Source organism: Aphelocoma coerulescens, chromosome 20 (assembly GCF_041296385.1).
Source record: "Aphelocoma coerulescens isolate FSJ_1873_10779 chromosome 20, UR_Acoe_1.0, whole genome shotgun sequence".
Lineage (NCBI taxonomy): Eukaryota > Metazoa > Chordata > Aves > Passeriformes > Corvidae > Aphelocoma > Aphelocoma coerulescens.
The window spans coordinates 12,565,030-12,588,236 of record NC_091033.1 but is presented as its reverse complement, the minus strand read 5'-3'; the positions used below and the strand labels follow the sequence as shown (position 1 = coordinate 12,588,236).

General features: G+C 42.5%; 1 protein-coding gene across 5 annotated transcripts; it reads left to right on the top strand.

Moving 5' to 3' along the window:
• The first annotated feature begins 10,294 nt into the window (after positions 1 to 10,294).
• On the top strand, positions 10,295 to 22,686 carry STX16 (syntaxin 16). 5 transcript variants are annotated; one of them, XR_011155986.1, is made up of 9 exons: positions 10,295 to 10,664; positions 14,018 to 14,125; positions 15,054 to 15,194; positions 15,720 to 15,882; positions 16,808 to 16,899; positions 17,055 to 17,198; positions 17,719 to 17,799; positions 18,905 to 19,101; positions 22,342 to 22,686. XR_011155986.1 is itself a non-coding variant. In XM_069033953.1 (9 exons), the coding sequence occupies exons 1-9, from the start codon at positions 10,530 to 10,532 to the stop codon at positions 19,007 to 19,009; spliced, it is 960 nt and encodes a 319-aa protein (XP_068890054.1). In that variant the 5' UTR covers positions 10,295 to 10,529; the 3' UTR covers positions 19,010 to 20,876. The 5 variants fall into 5 exon arrangements, 2 of the variants coding, with proteins under 2 accessions (XP_068890054.1, XP_068890056.1); XR_011155985.1 differs by having other exon boundaries at positions 18,905 to 21,214; XR_011155984.1 differs by having other exon boundaries at positions 18,905 to 21,558.
• Positions 22,687 to 23,207: the final 521 nt, after the last annotated feature.

Here is a 23,207-nt window from a genome sequence, read left to right as displayed (position 1 = left end):
AAATACAAAAGCACTTGATGTTCATCTAATGGCATTTCAGGGAAAGGAAGCATGAAACCACACAAGTTATTCATCTCCATAAAATGGTTTTATCAGGACCCAGAACACAATTCCTTAGCCTGAGGAGGTCTGATCTTCTTTGTGAGATGTAAATGCATGACATTATGTGCAGAATGGGTGCTGCTTAAGAACCCAGATAGATACAGAGCAGGCATGTGGGAATGATCAGCATAAAATATTTCCTTTTAATGATGTGCACACTTCTGCTCCTTTGAGGGAGAACAGTATGTGCAGTGAATACTTCATCACATTTTTCTAGTGATATGGAGGTCTTGATCTGCTGCTGAGGGCTCAGACTCGAGTGTTATTTGTGTCACTCTCAGCCACAGGTTTGCCTCTCTGTTGCTCTGTGCATGGAAAACCTGTGCCCAGGTTTTCCCACCAGCAAAACAGAAACAAAGTCCATGTCCACGTGCTCACCATTTGGGCAATGACCTGACCTGGAAAAACAGGCTCCATATTTCCTGGGATTTGCTCCTCTCTGCAGTCAACAACAGAAACCTGCCTCAAAGAACAGAAAGAGAGGTATTAGTTTAAACAAGCACTCCTCAACATGCACATGAAACAAATCCTGGGAAGGGAGCAAAGCTGGAGCTGTTCTTACTTGCTACCTCCTGTACAGGCTTTAATTGCACATTATTCATTAATCCTTTGCTCTTCAGAGAAAACAGATCTGTTTCAAGACACTTATATTACATAAAAAGCCAGAAACCCTTCTGGATGAGTGTCTGTGTGTACACATTCACCCAAGGGAGCGTCGCTGGTCCTCATTTCCCCATGCAAGTGCTGTGCTAGAACTGACAAAAATTAGTATTCATTGTGTGGCTTTGTTGGGCTGGTTTTGACATTGGTTTTACAAAATCCACATGGGAACCCCAAGATAATTGCCTGGAACACTCTCAGGAGTCACACTTGGAGGGAGATGAGTGGGTATCTGCAGGACTGCTTGGAGCTACAGGAGGCAACTCACCAAGGTGTGGTTCGTAACAGGAGGGAGATTCCTCCTCTCACCCCCCAGCATTTTGTGCCTGCTGTCACCCCCCTGTGTTTGCTCTGCTGTCAGACCACATGAAGATGAGATATGCAGTTCTGGCTCTACAACTGCACTGACCACAGTGATAGGGTTTCATGGTCATTAATGGACAGCATCATTCTATCCCTGGGCCATAACAGCAGGAAGAAACTATCAACCGTACTGCAGGAGAGGGAAAATTCTCCTTCTCCAGGAGTTTGATCTCTGTAACATAGCTGCCACCATGCTTAAAAATGGAGAAAAGTTATCCAGAAAGAGAAATGAGGGAGAGAAAGGTGAAGAAACAAATGCAGGGAGCACAGAAACGTGTTCACGGGTCCCTGTCACTCTCAGACTGCGCATTCAGGAGAATCAAACTCAACTGTTGCTCTGTTGCTCTTCAGCAGCTCTGATGTTTTCAATTTGATAGGAATGAATCCTGGTCCTGCAGGGAGGAGAATGGGGTGACTGGTGCAGCAGGGAGACCTTCTGAGCTGGATCTGGAGCCAGACTAACACTTGGCCAAAGTCATCTCTGATAGAACAGTGCCAAAGCCAGCTCAGCATTCTTCACTTCCCCTGAGCTCCAGCAGGGACAAACCTGGCTGGGCTGTGCTCAGCCTGGATAATCCAGCTGTGGCAGGACCCAAGCCCAGCAAACCCATCGGCGTGGCGGGCACTTGCCAACCTGACACATCTGAGTTCGTGAACTGCAGCTGGTGCTGGCCCCGGGTCCCATTTTCCCTCGGCATCCCGAGCAAAGCGAGTCAGGCCTCACCACAGCGCCTGGGAGACCACGGGCAGGAAGGGATCAAATTTTCCAGTTTTGCCTCAAGTGTGTCACCACATCAGCACACAACTGCTTCACCTCATGCCAGTGTGTTGTGTCACACCTCATATTTCACACGATAAAACACAGACCAGTGATGCAAGTCCCTTCTCTTGCCGGACGACTGGTATTTATGGAGATAGCCGTTACCAGGAAGCCAGGATTTAGGGCACGCAAGGGCTGGTGGTGGCACAGAGCCCTTGCTACTGGTGGGTGGGATTGCTTTACCTCTCCCTGAACTCCAGCCAGGCCACTCAGCACATCTCCAGCCACAAGAAGTTTCCAGCTGTTTTGGTTCGAAGCACCAGAGGAGGGGGAGAAGCGGGGGAGGCTCTATCAGCTCTTCCCGGGGAATGTGGTTCAGTTCCTCGCACCTCATCTTTGGTCAGGAAACTGAGATGGGGATAGGCAAAGCTGCTGAGCCTACTTAGACAGAATACCTCAAGAAAACATGCGGAGCCAAATTATGTCTCGCTAACTTCTCCCGGCCCAACACCTCCCACAGCTCTGCTGCAGGGAAGGCAGGGCAGCACTGGGACCTTTTCCTTGGCCTCTGCTATGGAACAGCTCCTGGGCTCTCACATGCTCTCATTCTCAAAGGTGGGGAAAGCCACTGCCGTAAGCTGGGACACTGAAGCACCAAGAATAGCAGGTTCAGGCAGATCCCAGATTCCACGGTCCTTGTGCCCAGTGTTTCCTGCTGCTGAGTGATTCTGACAGCCTCTTCTATGGATTTTAAGAGGGACACAGTGGAGAGAAGCCAGGGTGAACATTCCCATGCAAGGAAAATGAGGTGGCTGTGTCAGAATAACTGGCACAGGCTGGATCCAGCCCTCCCTTGGGTGCAACAATTCAGCCACGGGTCTCTGGTTTTTTCCCTGGAACTCAGCTCAGGGTTTCAAGAACCCTGAGTCCTCTGTGGTCAATGGTAGATGTGCTCCAGGCATGGGAAGATGTGGCCACTCCTGAAAAGCACAGCCAACAGTCACTGGACTACCTTTCCCAGCAGGGATACAACAAGCACAGCACAGCACAGAGATGAGGCCATGCACCCTGGAGAGCAAAGAGCCTCCCAGATCCGCCTACACATGGCAGCATGGAGGTGTGAGGTCAAAATAACCCTCTGCCCACTGCTGACATCATTCACATCCTGACATCATTCCCATCCTGATCCTCTCCCAGCCAGGAGGATGATGGGGGAGTTCAAGGCACGGGTCATTGAAGGGGGTATTCACTTGTCACTGCAGAGCAGCTGGAGCCCACAGACAACAGCTGAGGGGTCTTGGCCTAAAGCCAGGCACGGGAACATCATGGGAGGTGAACTAGAGGAGTCTGGGCTGTGTGAGTCATCCAAGATCGGGCATCCATGACTGCAGAGGGATGAAACGAGGGTAGCTTGGAGAAAAAACAATTGCTGTGTTTAAACCCAGCAGGAAGCAAAACACCTCCCAGCCCTCACTCAATCCCCCATGGTGGGATGGGGAGGAGAATTGAGAAAAGGTAAAACCATGGGTTGAGATAAAGACAGTTTAATAGGAGAGAAAAGGAAGGGGAAATAATAATAATGATAAAAGAACACACAAAACAAGGGATGCACAAAACAATTGCTCACCACTCACTGAGCGATGCCCACTCAGTCCCCAAACAGCACCCACCAACCCCTGGCTAACTTCCCCCATTTTTTTTGTCCAACATGCTGCCACATGGTCTGGAATATCCCTTTGGTCTGTGGGATCAGCTGTCCCGGCTGTGTCCCCTCCCAGTTTCTTGTGCCCCCAGCCTCCTTGTTGGCAGGGCAGCATGAGAGGACGAAAAGTCCTTGGCCACTGCTCAGCAACAACTAAAACATCAACAGTATTCTCATCCCAAATCCAAAACACAGCACTGTACCAGCTGCTAGGCAGAAAAAAGAACCTGCTTCCAGCTGAAACTAGGACATTGTCAAATCAACATCCCAATTCCTTGCCTCGGTTTCTTCAAACTGGGGACAATAGGATATGTTCCCATGAGGCTCTGGGGAGTGGAAGTTCTCAGATGGTGGAGACACTGTAATTCTTTTATCTGGGCAACAGGAAGAAAAGAGAAAGAAATGAAAGCCGTTCATTTCTTGGAGCTGCTGTTCTGATGTTCCTTGCAATCCCTTTGTTTTGATTTCAGATATATGGTCTGCTCTGGATTTTTTGGGTTTTTTCCCTACTGTGATGCCATTTATGGCAGAAAGGGGATTTCATCATCTCCCCATGGCCATTCTCACCAGCTGCTCTTGCCCCCTTCCCTGCCTTGCTCCACTTGGTCTAATAAACTTTTTTTTTTTGCTTGGTCCAGTTTCCTTCCTTGTACATCATCTCTTACATCATCTCTGTACTCATCTCAGGTTCTATCATTTCCTATTTCCAAGCACCTCTGAGAATAGCAATAAACACCATGTACAGCAGTATCTTGGCATAACACATCAGCTGTAGGCAGCAGTTCTAAGTGTCAGAAAACCAGCTTGGAAATCTAAGATTTCTTCACCACAGGACACCCACTTGGTAATAACTGGGCACCAGTTCATTAAGAAAATCAGTATTTACAGTTCCTCACCCTACAGGAAGACCTAGGCCAAAAAAAGGTGAAGATTTGTTAAGTAGGACCCCACTCTCACATGCCCTCTGCTGCTCCCAACTGGATTGAAATTCTCTCTTGTTTCAGAATGATTTATGGCTAAATGCTATCATTATAAAGCAGAATCAGACTTCTGTGTAAGATAACACTCATTAGGCAGACTTTCTGACTAGATTTTTTTTCACTATTTCATTGATTATTTTTACATTGTAATGTGCAAAAACCTATTCATGTCTTTATTAGCCTGACTTGTTTCCTACATTTATGAAAAAGATCTTTCTTTGATAACAGTTGTTATTGCTGGAATAAATGTCAGACTATGATCTACTGTAATACATCTTTCTGAATTGCCTTCTCTAATTTTGTTAGTTGAAAAAAACCACCACCTAATTTGAAGAGATAAAACCTTCTGGAAGTGGAACATTGCCACTAATTAGGATAACAAGAACATAGGTATGAGTTGCTGGGGATACTGGAGCCTAAGCTTCTTTTTCCAACACAAGAAGAGGCATATTTTTCTGGAACAGTCTTTCTTCTCTTACTGAAATTCTGCTGCTTTGAGGGAAATTATTGACATTAATCTCCTTATCCATGATTCCCTTAGGAAAAATGCTGACCAGGATTCAGCAGCTCCAGATTCAGGTTCTGGGTTTGCTATAAATACCCTGTACGACCTTGAGCAAGCCGCTGTTGTTCTGTGACTTAGTTTTTCCATCTGTAAAATGGCAGTAATGATGAATCCTGTGTTTTATTGCCAGCTCTTACATTACACATATCTGCAGGAGAACTGCTCACTGAATCTCCTCATGCCTTGGCTCCTCATCTCTAAAAGGGGAATAATAATACTTCCCTTGTCTACTTATTTTGACTACATTTTGTTCACGTTTGGATGTACTTGAAGTCCTGTGGGAGTCTGCCCCAGGATGCAAACAACACATTCCTCTTCTCTCTTACTGCAGGCATGGTACAGTTTGACCCTTGAATGTCTGCTGTGTTATCTGTGCTGGTTTGACCTCTCAGGGGAAGCTACTCTGTCAGTAACAGAACTCACTGACTTGCACTAAAGCATGAGGGAAGCACTCACGGAGTGCACTGTGGTAGATAAATTGCAGGGTAACATCATCATTATGGTCAGTAGCAAATATTTAGGGGACAGAACATCTTGAATTCACACTATCTCTGCACATCAACATCTAATTACTGCTGTACCTCCAGCCCCACAACTTTTAGGTCAGCTAAAAACCACATCCACGAGTGCTAGCAGTCCCACCTGGATCTAAATTTATATACACCTTACAAGAAAGCGACCACTAACAAATTTTTGTATTTGATAGCTCAATTTAAAACCAGAATATCCTCCTGTGACTACTGGAGAGAGAATTAGGGTAAGCAGAGATATAAATGTCTACAATGAGCAACCTTTTATCATTGCTGCAGAGGTGACTTACACCATGGTGACACAGAAGATTTAATATAGTGCCCGGCTGAGGGAAGGAATTTTGCACAATATTAGATGACAGAGTTGTTCCATTGTTTAAGTACCACAGGCATTATTAGTCTCTCACAAGACTGGGGTACAAACTCATAGACTGTGCTTCTCTGCCTTTGAACAAGGTTGCCTGTGTAATTATGCATGTGAAGTATGTCTGCCTGTAAACACCAAATTCATGCAGCTGAATTTTGATTTAAAAATTCCTCCCAGCCCTCCAAGCAGACACATCAGTCTTCACTGCCTACCCAGCTTAAAGTAAGACCTGATTCCACCAGGATTGATTGCATTTCAGTAGCAGGAGAGGAGTACAGACACATTTGCAGGATCCATTCTACCATTTTTCAGTGTGCAGACCAGCCAAACGCAAGGTAACACTTGACGTTGAGCAAAAAAAGGACAGAGCCCCTTTAGAGATGTGAATTTCTTTCTCTTTATTATTTAAACACCCATTATTTAGTGTCTCTGCATGACCAAATTATTATTCTTTTTCAGATGTTTTTCTGGAGTTCACTAGATTCCACAATCTGCTGTTGAAATGCTGGTACAGCTAGATCAATATGAAAAGCCAGCTTGTTCAACAGCAGTTTTCCAGGCAGAGTTACAGAATGTCAGCTGTTTGAACCCAGAGAAGATAACAGTTCTCCTCTCTTTATGTTTCCAATAATTTATGTTTCCAATAATTCAGATTAAAGCTCATCAAAATGAAGACATTATGGGCAACTATGTCTCATTTTCTTGCAAGGAAGCTGGAATACCAAGAGCTGGTTGAGAAACCAAGGGACTGAATTTTAAAAGCAGCACAGGCATTTCATCCTCCCATCTCTCTGCCTTGCAGCACCATCTACAGAGATGCTGTCAAAATCACACCCACTGCAAACCTCGGGAAGCTCCAGTTCCCTGGACAAACAAACCCCGGCTCAGTGATTAACCTGCTCAGGAAACTGCGAGTTTGACAGCCCTAAAAACTGAAATCCTCCTGCAGCAAGATGAAGGCAAGAATATGATCCATTTTCCCAGGACCACCTCAGAAAATGCACCTCTAGCAATGACAGAGGTAACCCAGACACTTTGCTGGGTTTTTTTTTCTTTAAAAACTTTCCTGCAGAAGAACTTCTCTGGCAGAGAAGTGTTCCATCTGCAAAAGGATGGTGGGGTTTTCAGGGCAAAATGCACTTCATGGTCCATTAATCCTGAATTTGGCACAAGCTGATTGCTCAGGCTTCAAAAGAGTGCAATATTTCACCTCCTCCATGTATCTACTCAATTACACAAGATAAAACATTGTGGGGATTGACTTTCATCTGATCACTGGAGCATAAGGTCTGCTTGCCCTTCACGTGGCCTGGGTACCCAAACAGTGATACAAGGACTGGACCACAACAAAGGAGTTTTTAAGCACAAGCAAAGGAGTTTGCAGTTTAAAAGCTGGAGTTTGAAATATGTCTCTGATTAACTTGCCATTTAAAAAAATATATATATGCTTATCTATTCACCTCAAAATAGAATGTTCTTCTGCATATGGAGTGTTTTTTTCCACCAGAAGTCAGATCCAAATGCCACAGTAGTAACTGGGAAGTTCCCCACCAGGCCCTGGCTGTGGGAGGAGGTGGGTGCAGGAATGTGCCAGTGCAGGCAGCATTGCTATCTCATGGCTCACTGGGAGCAGCAGGAAAGAACAGGCAATAAAAAAAGCAGATAAAAGGGCAAAGGAAGGCACAGGCTCCAAACCTACGGCAGTGGGCTTAGGCACAGACATGCAACAGCCCTGAATATTAACAGTACACACTTAGGAAGATGTATTTAGGAGTATGTGCTGTCTTGGGAGGGGAAAATATGACCTGGGTTTTCTATGATCAGATCAAGTGCTACATTTTAACGTGGTTGTTTGCCCTTGCCATGCCTGTAGGGAGGACATACCAGGACCCAATTCCTCTGATGGTTGAACATATTCTTCTGATTCCCAGCCTACATTTATTCATTACCAGGCAGAATAGAACTACCAGCTCTTATCTTCTATGAAAACCAACTACCTTACAAAGTCATCAGGTTAGTCCAGCACTGTCCACCTTCAGTAAATAAATCCATGTTGCATTTTAGCCCGTTTCTCTCTGCCATCATGTCTGCTATTATTCTTTCTTGCTAAATTTATCCCAAAGTTTTGTATTTTACTTGGATCGGACCTCAATCATTTTTTCTCTTTTGAAAAGCTGGAAGAATTTTTCCTGTTCTCAAATTGTGTTGTGTTGCTCATGCAGTGATGCTGTTACCCAGCCAGATATAAAGTGCTCTTGGATGTCTGAGTCAGAAACTAGAATATTCCAGCTGAAAGGTGTCTATAATGATCATTTAGCCCAAATCATTGTTGCGTTATGATCTTGATGATTTGTTCCACTTGGATGAGGCAATTTCTGTCTCCATGAATTCATTTCCTCTGTGTACATTTCCACTACATATTATACACTCATTTCTGTCCTGCCTCTCTCCCTTTCACCACCTCTTCCCCTCCTCTCCTTCCTCCCCTCCTATGAATGCCTGAAGAACATTTTGCTATTTGTTTTAATTTCCTTTGCAAGATCTACCTTAGCTTTACTTCTGGCACATTTCCCTTTATGCCTACACTTCCTAAGATGTAGTTTTCTTTGATTAATCCTTTTTTCCATTCCTTCTACTCCCTTTGCTTATTCCTAATATCCACTTTGAAGTGGTTATTCACCAAGTCTGGACCCGTTCCTTGCAGAGTTTTATCCCTCTGTGTGCAAGCCCCAAATACTTTTTATAGCCCCTGCTTAAATTCCAAGCCTGCCCAACATCCAAAACTTTTTAAGCTGGCAAAAATCAGAAAGCAAAATTTGCTAATTGCTGCTGTGTACCAACTTCCAGCACACTGGGCTTCCTACTGGGTCCAATCTCCATCCAAATGAGATATTCCAAATGGTTTTTCCTAAAAGATCACGGCGAGACCACCGATGCCAGGAGAAATTTCTCTTGACCTCCAGCCACGGCAGCAGTGCCAAGAGAAGGCAGGAAGGTCATTAGCTGTTCTCATAGTACAAAAATTGTTACAGTAGATTAAAAATTAGCATGAAGAAATGAAGCACACACACATATTTTTAAAGGCCTTGTCAGGCAGCCAAAGTGAAAGCAGATTTCACCAGACCACGAAAAATGAAATGCATGCATTAGGCCTTGTATGGCTGGAGCTTATTTCCTTGCTAAATTCCAAGTTTCAGGTCTCTCCCACTGAGGCAGAAGGGCTGCTCAAGAAAACTCCCCAAATATCTTATAATAACGGAGGGAATTTTTTTTCCCTATTTTTCACGGTACAAGTTTGCCCAGGCAGTTAAATAAAAACGAGATAACATTTCCAGAAAATGTGGTTGTGATTATAGTCCCTGTTCCTGCCATATGTGTAAATACTGGTTGGTATGGGAGGGTGTTTTGAGGACTTAAGCGAGGGAGTCTCCTGATGATCCGCGGGCAGCAGCTTCCCTGGCTGTGCTGGGCAGTGGCCACTGCTGGCTGCTGTTTCCATGGGGGATTTGTTGGATGTCCCTTGGAATAAAGGCATGGGATGCATTGGAGGGAGCCCAAACCCACCTCGTGTCACGTCTGCCCCACACTGGGACTGACAGAGCAGCTGGGAAAAGTAATTTTAGTCACCGTTTTGAAAAGTCTCTCTTGAAAAGTCAAACCCCGTATTGATGTTTTAAATGGCTTGTTCACTTTCAGGGAACGTCCTGGGTTTTGAATGGTTGGGGCAGAAAAAAAAAAAAAAAGCTGCATGTGGTTGTTTGGAAAAGAGAAAATTGAGTGGAAGCAAAGGAAATGGCAAGGAAGGGGCGGAAGAGATTGAGAAGAAAAAAACCAAATGGAATGTGGGCATAGACGTGAGGATGGACACAGGGTTGGACTGGAGCTGGACTGGAGATGGATGTGGGGATGGACCAGGGGATGGACGTGAAGATGGACATGGGAATGAACGTGGGGATGGATGTGGGGTTGATGTGGGCCTGGCCATGGGGATGGAGATGGAGATGGACTGAGAATGGACATGGGGATGGACTGGGGATGGACATGGGGATGGACTGGGATGGACTGGGAATGGACATAGGGATGGACATGGGGATGGACATGGGGATGGACTGGGGATGGACATGGATATGGGGACGGAAATGGAGATGGACATGGACACAGACGCGCGTGGCGCTGCCCGGCCGCCGGAGGGCCGGAACTCTGTTGTCGCGGCCGCGGTCCCGGGCGGAGCGGAGCGGCGCGGGCGGGCCGGAAGGCGGCGGGCGCTGCACAACGCGGAAGTGCCGGTGCGGGCCGGGGCGATGGCGGCGCCCGGCGGCCGCGGGGGCCCGGGCTGGGGGGTCCCGGTCCCGGCCAGGGGCGTCCCGGCCCCGGCCCTCTGAGTGGTCCCGGTCACGGCCCTCTGAGGGGTCTCCGCCCCGACCCTCCGAGGGGCGGCCGCCGCGTCTGCCGCGGGCCCCGGGCTGGGCTCGGGCCGCGGGCCCGGCGGGGCGGGGGGCCATGGCCACCCGGCGTCTCACGGACGCGTTCTTGTTGTTGCGGAACAACGCGGTGCAGAGCCGGCAACTGCTGGCCGAGCAAGTGAGTAGTTTCGGCTCCTCCAGCCCTCTGAATTCACGTAGCATGGCTGCTGCGGTGAGTCTCCTCCCTTCATCCTTCTGTACTCGCCGCGCCCCGGGCTGCCAGGCGGCCGTGCCGTGCCCCGCCCTGCCCTCGCCCGCCCCGGTTACCCCTTCCTCTGAACCCTCTCCTCAAAACCCCTCCGTCCCCCGACCTTCCTCCCTCCCTCCCCACCCTGTTGATTCCTATTTTCCCACTCGTTCACGTCGAACGAATAGAAGAGATCTGTGTGTGCTGATCGCATCTCTATTCGCTTCGTGCATAATAAATGTGTTACTGTTTAACAGCTTCATGTTAGCATTAACATGAGGTTTTTGATGCCTTCTTACCTGCAAAAACAAAAATTCACAAAGCAGAACTCTTCTATTCACCTCACTGTGGGCACTGTTAAATACACTGGTGTGGTTTATTCCCATTGCTTAAATTTCTCCATACTTGCTCTGGTGTTCATTGCCCTTTTTATTTATCCCTAAATACAAACAATACTCAAACACATCTGTGAGAGAGGGGAGTCACCAGATTCTAGTGTAACTCCTCTTTACAGAAACTACCAAAAGTTACTGGTTCAGAGGCAGTTTCAGTAGCTTTTTCTAGGTTTTGAGCTAGTCAGGCTGTGATGGGCTGCTTGGCAGCTCAGCTCTGCTCAGGTTTTCACACTTTCTGTTTAAACTTATCATTCATTTGTCATAGCCACCAGTAAATATCTGCTGGCAATCTCATCATTCTAAATAGCTTTACATTAATGCATTTTTGTTAGGAAAAGCAGTGCTTCCTGTTGCTGTCAGTGGTCTTTGTTCATTGCTAACTTTATTACACCTGTGTCTAATAAGCTGTGTATTAAATTGCATTTGCAGAACAGGAAATGTCAATAGTAATTTGTATTATACATGTGTACTTTGGCTCTGCATTTAGTCCTTGTTAATTTCTTTTTTTGCCTTGTCAATGTCATTTCTGTAGATCCTTGGGTTTTTTTAAGTATCACCTAGAAAAAATAGTGATATTTTTAACTCACTACTCCTGAGCAGTGAAACTGCACTTTACTCAGCAGCCAGTGCAATAACACTTAGCACCTGCATCAAATATTTATTTGCAGTGTTTGTTAACATTAATTGAAGGTTTTTGCTGGGCTGCTCACTCAAATGCAATGGAGGCTCTCAGTGACCGTAAAGTGTCCATTTGTGCAATGGGTGAAGTGGGTCAGGGGCTCAGTTTTGGCCCTGGTGAGCATTTCAGAGTTCCAGAGTTGTTACAAGTGAACTGTTTTGGCAAGAAGTGTGAAGTTGCTGGTGTGAGCTGCTTGTCTTTCATGGTTTTAGGTGCCTGTCGCTGTCAGAGTTGCAGGTTTCCTTTGGGGGGTACCCCCACAGCAGAGCTGCTGTGTGCCAGCAGGGCAGGGTTGCAAATTCAAGCCCGCAGTATTCAGCTTCCCTTAGTTCATCTCCAGCTTTCTCCTCAAGAAATCCTTTGCTGTGAGAACTCTCCGTCAAGAATTGCATTCTTAAACTCGGATAATCAAAGCAGCATCTTTAACAGTAGAGTCCTGTTCCAAAAGCCTGGGGATTCTTGTAAGAAATCATCAGTTGATGCTGCTTTATTAAACCACAAGTATTTCATCCAATTTTAGGTCTGACTTTGTTAATCTTGGAATCTTTTGCTCACACATCCCCTCCACAGTGCAAGAATTGATGAACAGAGAAGGTGCAGATACCTTGTGTATTTTTTTTCAGATCCCTGCAGGGTTTATATTCCCTAAAAGTAGAGCACAGCTCAAGTGTGTACAGAAGTGACTGAACATTTGCTTTTGCTTTGTGTCCTTTGCAGTCTATTTTATCCTGTGAGAACTGGGGTGTTTGTCAATAAATGTCCTACAAAAGCTTTTCTGTGCCCCCTCCAATCATAATCAAACCCAGTGGATGCTGAGTGCTGCAGTCAGACTGCCCTTGCTGTCATACTTCACTGTATTCTATTGCAGGTTTTCCACCTGACATTTCAGTATTTAGAAACTTCACTGAGTAATTTGTAAAACAAACCAAGCTCTGCACTTGATCTCTTATGTTCTTGCTGTTTACCAAGGAACTGAAATATTTCTTTTAAAATTTGGTGGATTAAGCAAAATGCTGACTTAAAATGCGATATCAGAATGTATTTATTGATTAACCATGTCTTAAAAGCCAGTTTGTTTGTTCTTGGTAAACCATCATGCTTTAAAAAGAAATCAGTATTTTCTCAACTGACCATGCCCTATATCCTATGTCCTATGTCTCTTTTTTCCCTTTTGTCTTTCGCTGTCTCTAACTGGATGGGGCTGATGGGATCCACAAATCACTTCAGGAGCTGGATGAGGTATTGTTTTTCATGTTTTATTCTGCCATGGTACATCAAGCCTACATCACTGAGCTAAAATATTCTTTCTTTATTCTGCTAGTTTATAGAATTTCATTATATAGGATGAAGTGTCTGTGCACAGTAGGACAGGCTGCATAGAGAAATCAAGCATTTTGTGATATGTTAGATTGTGAACAGATAAATGAACCAGTCTGAGTTACTGTGCACACATGGGGTAGAGTGACTTTGCACAGTGAAGCCATTAGCTATTCTTCATGCTGTGCATAAATTATGCAAACTTTATTGATTAGGAAATAAGGTCAGGGATAAAGAAATTTCTTTCAAGAAAGAGTTGCTAGGGAAGGAAGGGGGATTTTTTTTTTTAAAAAGAGATGGGGTAGGGAACCTCAAAACTTTCCAGACCTGATAAAGGAAAATTAGAAATTTGGGAGAAACTAGGAAGGGGGTGTTTGTATGAAACCTTTCCCCAGTAATTAGTTAATGTTGCAAGTGGTTTCAGTGATGATCATCTCCGATACTGCCTTGGCTATTTGTGTTCAGCACATTTTAATTTCCATTAACTAAGTAATTTAACCACTTGAGTTGCATGTCAGTTTGCAGGAGTGTTTGTTCTTCAAAATAGCATTGTTTGAGAACAAGCACTTAAAATAAAACTTTTTTTCTGAGATTTTCCCAAAGTCAGTTTTCAAATTTGCCAGGCCCAATGTGAACTGTGCTGCAACATTGGCTGTGAATTGTTATACCAGCATGAGAGTTACTTGAATTCTCACTGCAATGTCATCGTTTCTCCTGGAAAATCTGCTAAGTATTTATTCTAAGAGTAACTCTGAAATCCTGTAGGAAGTGGGAGGGTGTAGGTCATTAGCACAGAGGGACAAACCAGAAGATGTGATGTATGATCATGAGCAAACACATCTCCGAGGTTAATTTCTATGGGAAGGCAAACGTGCAGTTTTTCTGGTGCTCAAGGATTTGGATCTAATTAGAATAAAGCTAATTTGCTGTCTTTTTTCCCTCTGCAGCTGGCTGATGATCGCATGGCCCTGGTGTCAGGGATAAGCTTAGATCCCGAGGCAGCCATCGGAGTGACGAAGCGGCTGCCTCCCAAATGGGTCGATGGCGCAGACGAAGTAAGTGCTGTGCTCTGGCACATCCAGCACACGGTTGGACTTCCCATGGAGGGATTCGTTAGTGTCCTCACTCACATTCTGTCACTTGTGTGACAGAAATAGTATCACAAGAAAGATTTAAATAAGAGCTTTCGTTGGAATTTTTGTTTGAACCGGGTGAGGAGGAGTCCAGCTGAATAAACCATAAAGTGGTGGAGATGAGCATTCAGTGTTCGAAAACAGGAAATATTAGTGTTTTCTACCAGGAGAATTTTCCTGCCCGTGCAGTCTGGATGCCCTGCAAGTTCTGGAAATATTTGGACAAATGCAAAGGAATGATTCTGGAAGCATCCAATTAAAAACTTTTTCTAGTATTTGGAGTGTGAAGCTATTCTTGACTTTCAGAAAATCCTTTTTAAATGTACTCTCAGAACACATGTTGGCTTATCAGTTTGTGTGGACAGAACCCATTGTGCAGAAAGATGCTTAGGCTCCTTTTTACTGCTATAATAATCATCCTTACAGATCTTTAATTACTTGGTTGAAAGCATGGTATTTAACTTCTGCTGTTGAGTTGAGGCCATCCAATGGCCAATGATGGAGTTGAAGGTGTGACCTGAATTTTCATTTATATTTTTGGAAGTTGGCTAAATCTTCTTGCTTTGGTACTGTATAATTATAAAAATGTTATTCCATCTTAATGAAGTATATTGGAAAACAGCAGTCTTGGCTAAGATTAACAAGTAGGTTTAGTAGCAAACTCAAAGTCTATTAAGTCTATTAAGAGTATTCAGTTTCTTAGCCTTTTATGTGGCTTTTAATGGTATTTGGTTTGCCTTTTATGTTACAGATTTCTCTCAGTGATTTTAGTCTAACATTTGTTAGAACCTTTTCCCCTGAAGCATGAATTACTTCCCTTTCTTCCTGTTGGGCTTTTTTTTTTTTTTAGATTCAGTATGATATTGCCAGGGTTAAACAGAAGATGAAAGAATTAGCCAGTCTTCATGATAAACATCTAAACAGACCCACACTGGATGACAGCAGTGAAGAGGAACGGGTAATAGAAATAACAACCCAAGAGATCACACAGGTACAGAGTGCTTTGCATCCTAAACCTCCAGTTTGGCACATCTTTAATGCATTAGGATGAGGCAGTGGTTTGCTCTGAGCAAAGGATTTATTTTATGATCAGTATTGGAGTGAGCCAGAAGTCCTGGGCTCTGCCCTGAACTTCCCAACGAGTCACTTAAACCTCCCTGTTCTTTCCCTTCTGTGTTTGCTTTTCTACTTGGAATAGGAATGGGAGATAAATCAGATTTATAGATGCCTCAGAGAAATGTAGATATCTATTCTAAGGCTTGCAGTCTAGCTAATTGTAATGAAGCAAAGTCTTTGGTTAGAGGCAGTTGTGTTACTCTGCTGCCTTGTTAGCTTGAAGTTATTTGTTCATTTATGTTCTGTTTCCATATTTTTTAAACATTGCACAGAGCAATTAAAAAATCCCTTTAAAAAATGGAGAAACCAAAATATTAATCTTCAGTGTGGCACTTTTGCAATGTGATGTTTAAGGTGTGTGCTGCTGTATGTTTGTCCACTAATGGAATTGTTTTCTCAGTTATTCCACAGATGTCAGAGAGCAGTCCAGGTGTTGCAGAGCAGGTCACGTACTTGTACAGAACAAGAAGCACGTGTACTCAGGAATGTAGTGTCTTCCTTAGCACAGTCCCTTCAGGACCTCTCCACCAACTTTAGGCATGCACAGTCTGACTATCTCAAACGTAAGCATAAGAGATGTAACAGTAATGCATGGGCCCCTTCTCTGGAAACCACTCACTGAGGTGTGCTTATATCTTGGTTGGGAAAACTGAAGCACAGAAGGGTTAAGGGATACACACAGGACTAACGAGAGGTTAGAATTTGAGAGTTTCTGGTTCACAGCCCATGTTCAAACTGCTTTGATCTATTTCTTTTTCATGTTGCTAAAGAAGAAATGTCATAGTTAAGTGTATCAACAAAACAGAATATTTCATCCATCCACATTTTTAATGCATTTTGCTTCTCCAGTTGTGGTTTGCAAAGCTGCTTCTGTTACAGTGGTGAAGCAGCCACTGGTTTTCAGCCATGATCCCTGCTGCAGATGGCAGGCTGTGATAGATAAAGCTTATAAGCTAGTCTGATAAATTAGAATTCTGCATCCATAAACAAATTGGAAGTGGAACAACCTCTGTTTAAGACTCTAAAATTTTGTTCAATGCTGTTTTAAGATGCGTCAGATTATTTTAATCTTGAAAGAAACCCACAAAAACTTGATTTTCAAATTTAGCATTGACATTTCTTCCTCCTGTGGTATAAATGGCACAGGTGGAACTGAAGATCACAGTTCAGACAAGGGGTGTTCCTAAGAGAATTTGTTACAAAATAACCTGGAGTGATCATTCTCTAAGACTCTTAACTTCCCTAATTTTTTTAACTTCGTGGAACATAACAACTTAAAAATCACTGATTTAATCAGTCTTGCAAGTCTGGTTGAATTTGTTTTGCTTTGTTAAATAGCAAGCCTGACAGTTAAAATTTGAATATTGTGATTTACATAAATTACTAGACAGATTTTCTTATTTGTGCTTTTCTGTCTGGTGCTTCAGATCTCAGCTCTGATTATAGTGTGCATAAATATCATGCTCAAACATAGTTTGTCTTTTACAGGTATGAAGAATAGAGAAGAAAGGTCCAAACACTTCTTTGACACCTCAGTCCCACTGATGGATGATGGGGAGGATGATACACTTTATGATAGAGTAAGTTAAGAAGTTATCACACAAATTCAATATGAATTGCATTTTCTCAGGTTATAAATATGTCAGAATTATGAAATCTTGTAATCCTTTAAATTCTTTCTAATGTTTTCATACTGTTAATATTAGTTCAGTGTGTAAATCTTGTATTTCAACAGGGTTTTACAGATGACCAGCTGGCATTGGTGGAGCAAAACACACTGATGGTGGAGGAGAGGGAACGAGAAATCCGTCAGATTGTGCAATCAATCTCCGATCTCAATGAAATATTTAGGGACCTGGGAGCAATGATAGTAGAACAGGTACATTGACAGCACAGTGTTAGTAAGAAGTGGGACATTCCATATAGTGTTAAGGCTTCCAGACTCACTTTTCCTAACTTACTTCTTCATGCTTAGGTTTCCTCTGCTTGAAATATGCCACAAGTTGAGTTAATGAAAATAAATGAATAATAATTCAACTGGTAATGTGTGTTAGATTTAAAAAAAAAAAAAAAAAAAGACCATAGAAAGCCAAAGTTCTCTTGGTTATTTCTCCCAGAGATTCAGTTTACATTAAATATGTCAACCAAAAGCACGTGGTCTGAAATTAAGATGATTTTTAGGGATGTGATGTGAGATGGTGACAGAGCTGCCATTAGGAACTGAGCAAAGAAGTTGCTTAATGAAGTCCCAACCAGTTCTTCTGTAAAAGTTCATTGTTTACATAGTTCATGAGCTGTTTGCTGTGGGTGTTGTTAATGACTCTGCTGCTTATGATAATAGTAGCTTTATGAAGTTCATTTAGGTTCAATTTGGTGCTTGTTTTCTCCATTTTACTTAGGGAACAGTTCTAGATAGAATTGACTATAATATTGAACAGTCATGTATGAAAACTGAAGACGGTCTAAAACAACTGCATAAGGTAAGCTGATGGAATACTTAAGCCATTCTGCATATCTAATAATCTTTTATAATTAAATAGCTATTAAGTTATTCACTCAATTTTTATTTGTACATTGTCCCTTTTAGAAATTACTTCTGTAGAGTATGAAATGTCCAGCTGTACTGTAGGAGGAGCTTTCCATACAATTTCTGTTAATGTCATGCTTGATGCCACGAGTTAATTTCTTAAATGACTTTCTGGGCATCCAACCAATGTGCTTTGATATTTATATTGCTGACCTGGTGGCACCTGTCTGCAATTCCATCTCTGTTTGGAGAGCCAGGCACTTGGGAATAGGGATAGTTATTGGGTACCTCAGTGCAGATTTTTAGTTGGAAAACATTATCTCAATCATGTGAGCAGAAAGAATAATTATTAATGTTTTCTCTTACCATCTGACACTTGTTAGATGTCAGGTCCAACCTCTTACTTTAATGTGAAGCTTTTGCTATGAACACCTGAAAAGTTTTAAAAGCATTGATCTCAGCAGATCAGAGTTTTGTGGTCGTTTTGTTTTGGTTTTATTTTGAAGGTTTATTAATTAAAAACAAAATACAATCTTTGTTTTGTTTAGCTTCTGTTAGTAGACTTTCATTTGGCTTTTGGAGAGTTTTCTCTATGTTGTGTCCTATTAATTCCCCTGGGAAAAGGAGGAGAGGGATCAAAAAGTATGGTTAGAAGAAAGAAGGAATGAAGCAGAAAACTTGAGAACCAACTCAAAAGTAAAGCTTTCAGTTCTAATTAAATGAAAATGCACAGCTGACCAGGTACAACAAATATGCCTATTAAAAAAGGAAGTTTTGTTGTGAATTTTAATGTCCTTCAGATATGATCCAGGAATCTTATCTCAGCAAGCTGAGTCTTTAACATGGGTGGATGTGACTTCAGTGCACATTTTCCTTCCCTGGAGCTTATGGTGCAGAGCAGCGTTATTGTGTGGGAATTGCCTGCAGTATACATTGTATGAGATGTCAGGTTATCAAAGAACAGTTTGAAACACATGGACTTCACTTACACTAAACAAGAGTCTGTACTCCAGCCTTGCAGAAATCTAATTATTAACTCTTTCTTCTCTGTTTTATAGGCAGAGCAATATCAAAAGAAGAATCGGAAGATGCTCGTTATTTTAATTTTGTTTGTTATAGTAATTGTCCTTATTGTTGTTCTTATTGGTGTAAAGTCACACTAGGTTTCGCTTCATTTTCTCATTTTTGGAGTTTCTGTGAACTTTTTTCCCAATGTGAATGGATGGACCTGCACTCCAGAAAGCTGCCTTTGAATGTACGAGCCCTTGTGGTACAACATCTGTGCAATGTTTCTGTAGAATTCTTCAAAGTACAAGTTTGATGATCTGTGAGGTGTTTGTAAGGATTATATGGAAAATGTCAGGAAATTTGATGCTCCCACACAAAAAAATTTGGCGCCCTATGCAGAGGTATTTGGAAACACAGTACTTAAGAATAATTAAAAATTGAAGTTTACCAGTGACTACAGTAATTAGTGTGTTACTGTGAACAAAAATGTGTTGTCTTCTATATTCTTATGTCATGATTGTTACAGGCTTCAAATTTAAACAATGTTACCAAGTCAATGGGACTGGATATCAAAAATTGATCTAGATGTAAAATTTGTTGAGACACAAAACTGTTTGATTGAATGCCCTTTCTTCCAGACTCAAAAACTCCAAAGAACTGGATAGACAGCTAAAAAGGAAAGCTTTTAGCAACCAGAATGTAATCCAACCCCTGTGATCTTAATTTAGATACTGCAGCATTACTAAGAATCAGTGGTACTTGATCTTGTAAATAACAAGATGTAATCACTGCCATAATTTAACATGTTGAGTTAATTAAAAAATTTTCTGAGCTTGAGTAATCATGGGAATGATTTTCCTTCATTGGGATGATCACACATTTTTTTCATGCATAATTTTTTTAGTTTAAAGTACAGACATTACATTAAAGCAGTGGTGATGTTAAGCTGAAAAAATGGAGTAGAAACCCAAAAAGATAATCTCTCTGGCCTGCTGTAGTGGGTCTTGGATGTTTCAAACTGTAGCTGCTGTATAAGTTGTTTGTTTTACAGTGCATTTGTCCATATGAGTTATGTTTTTTTGTATAAGAAGTGGCTTTACTACAGTAGATATTACATCCATTTTCCCTGACAGAAGATTCTCTTTCAAATGTCTGCCTGGAAGAGGATGTGTTCATGGTCTTTTACTGACCATGAGAGATGTCATGCAAGTGACATGTTACAAGGCCTTCAGAGGAGAATTTGGGGTTTTCACTATTTTTTCAGTGGAAAACTTTGCTGCAGGCCATACGACAGAAATTAGGGCAACATATAAGTAATAGAACACTCTTAATTTATTTCAGGCCTTGTCTTAATATTTTTAATACTGCTTTTTTATATGTTTGGGGTTTTTTTTTTCCCAAAGGGACTGTACCTTCCTTCATTTTTTGACTTACACTAGTGCTCCCCATAGACCTGCAGAGATGCTCTGCTCCAAGCCCCAGAAGTGCAGTTTCAAAACACTATGGTATTGAAGTTGTATCTGTTGCTTACCCTGAGTTTCTTTACTCTGTGCTAAAGAGGACCTGAGATGTGGCTTTAAACTGACCATTTTCTGGAATGGACCTGAAAGCAAAGACTGCAAAAACGTGAAAGCCTTGGCTTTTTGTGGGGCTTATGAAAAGCTTTGTACCAGTCTTGTTACCTCTAGAGAAAGGGGATGTTGAACTACCAAAACTGCCAGTTAAAACTCTTCGTTGAATTAATGATGTAAATTGGTATAAGGAAGAATGAGGCTTGTGTTGGGTGTGCAGCTCCCCTGTTCTGGTGATAGATTTATCAATGATCGTGAGTAAAACTACTGTCTCCCTCGTGCTGTCTGCATCACTTGTTGTGAAGCAGCAAATTGCTATAATTTAATATACTGTATTTGCAACTTTTTCTCTAACAGGAGATCGTGTTATTTATTTCTGTCTTGACTGGTGCTTTTGACATTTTATCATGGCAGATGGATTCAAAGAAGTAATAAAACACTTCCAACCTAATTGGGCAATTATTCTTTTTTTATTTAAATTACTGAAGTATACTTTTGTGATGTTAACATATTTCTGTTCATAATAAATGAAAGTGGCAGCGATGTGAAATATCTTTTTTTAAAAAAAAGTAACTTCTGTAGCACAATGTCATCTGCATTGTCAAGAGTTATTTCCCATGAGTTATGCCCACTGTCTACCTATTTTCTACCCAAATTCTGTACTAGGAAATGCATTTTTAGTGAGGTTAAACTCAGATGTCAAGTGTCCTGCATAACTTGAGCTGGAATTTATTGAAGCTTGATTATATTGAGGAAGAAAACTCAGGACAGGCTTGTAAATCATTGCAGGTATGTGGCTTATTCTGAGTCTGTCTGAATAAGTATCAGCAGTTAAATCAGACCTGATGCTGTGCTTTGTGGGAGTATCCCCGCAAGACGGGTGCTGCCTGTGCCTTTGGGCAATGAAAGCCCCAAAAAGCCACAGCAGCTGCTGCCTCCTCAGGTACTCCAGGAGCTGCCTGAGCCTCCTGCCTGCACTTCTGCCCAGCCCTGCTGCAAACAAAGCTGCGACCCTCTCTCAGGCAGGGCTTCTTCATGGTTGCTGGATTCTTCTCAGCCTGTATGGAAATATACTCAAATTCCTTACAAAGGAACAGAACAGCATTGCTAGAGCATCTCTGTCTCCTCACCTGGTAGGAATGGCCTGTAAAGCTGTTGGCTTGTACACAATTTCTCCATTAAAATGCATGTGAGCGTGCAAAAAATGAGCTGCAACTTGTTAACAGAAATTAATTCTATGCCAAAAGGACAGTCTTAAAAGCACTGTAATAGCAAATTTATTTCTACTGCAAGTTTTCTCTAGAAACTGAAAAGTAATGTGGAAGAATTGGTTTCCTGCTTGGTGATTTTTGGAATGTGCTAAAAATTGGAGTATCTATACTTGATGTAGTGTTCACTGCCTAGATTGCATTGATTTAAGGTCTGCTTTTATGAACCACAACACAAAGGAGTCTTAACTCTTTTGCTTAAGTGTTTGCTTTGGGTACAGCCTTGCAAATTTTAAGTTCTTGGATAGGTGACAGTGAAACTGATTTTGTTGGAAAAAATATATGTTTACTATTAAAATCCAGACCAAACAGCCTTCTTAAACAAAATTCATTAAAACAGGGAATTCATTATAATTTTGCATATTAATTACAATGGATTGTGTAAGATTATATTTTACTGGCTTAATTCTATGAGTATTTCTAGAGGATCAATAATTGGAAGACAGGTCCTTGCTGCAGCTCCTGCTGAAGCTCAGACAAATAGAAACGTTTGCAGCTGTTGCTGGTGGGATGTTCACAGGGAGTTTCTGTAGATAAAATTGATTTCCTCACTCCGTTCCTTTCAGGAGGACCCTCCTCTGCTGCCCTTAACTGCAGCAACAGGATCGCAATAGGTGAGTGTTTCCTACTGTCTTATTTGCTTTTCAGATGCTGTGGATTCAGGGAAAGTGCTGGTTTTGGACTCTTAGAGCAGCAGGAACAGCAGATTTTGAACTCAATGATTGGGAGCTTACTGCCTGGAGGAATCTTTGGAATGTCTCAATCCTGAAGCAATTGCAGGGTGTCCTCTCACTCCCACGCTGATCTTATGTATTGGGATAACAGTGGACCCCATAGCAGTGTATTTTTTGTGGCTCAGTAAAGAGACTCGTTAAAGTTGGAGCCTGTGTATTGAGTTACTGTCCCGTCTGTGAGGCTGCACGACCGACCTCTGCAACAGATGTTCCTACAACTTTTATTTTCAATAAAGTTTCTGTGATGTCCCTTCAAAGACCTTACTCTAAGGACGTTTTTTTTTTTTCTGGAATTCAGCCTGGTTTTTCGTTTGTTTTGTTTTTTGGGTTTTTTCTTTTTAGATGTATTTCCATTATCTGCATCAGCATTCACTTTTCCCGCATAGGTGGAAGATTGCACAGACCTGCCGGCCTCTCCTGGCTGCAGATCAATGAGCATCAGGTTCCCCAGGGAATGGTCACAGCACCAAACCTGTCTGAGTTCCAGGAGCGTTCGGACAACGCTCTCAGGGACAGGGTGGGATTGTTGGGGTGTCTCTGCAGGGCAGGAGTTGGACTCGATCTCTGTGGGGTCCTCCCTAATCAGCAGATTCTGATAACTGTCCGCTGACCAAACATTAATTGCGCTTGGCAACTACAAAAATATTAGAATAAACACCTTATTATATTCCAACCCACCATGTAAGTAAGTGTACGGTGAAAACAGCGGCTTGGAAAGCACTGTTTGCTCAGCGCTGTGCCCGGCAGCCTGCTCTCGCCGTGCCCGGCGCTGCCCGGGGC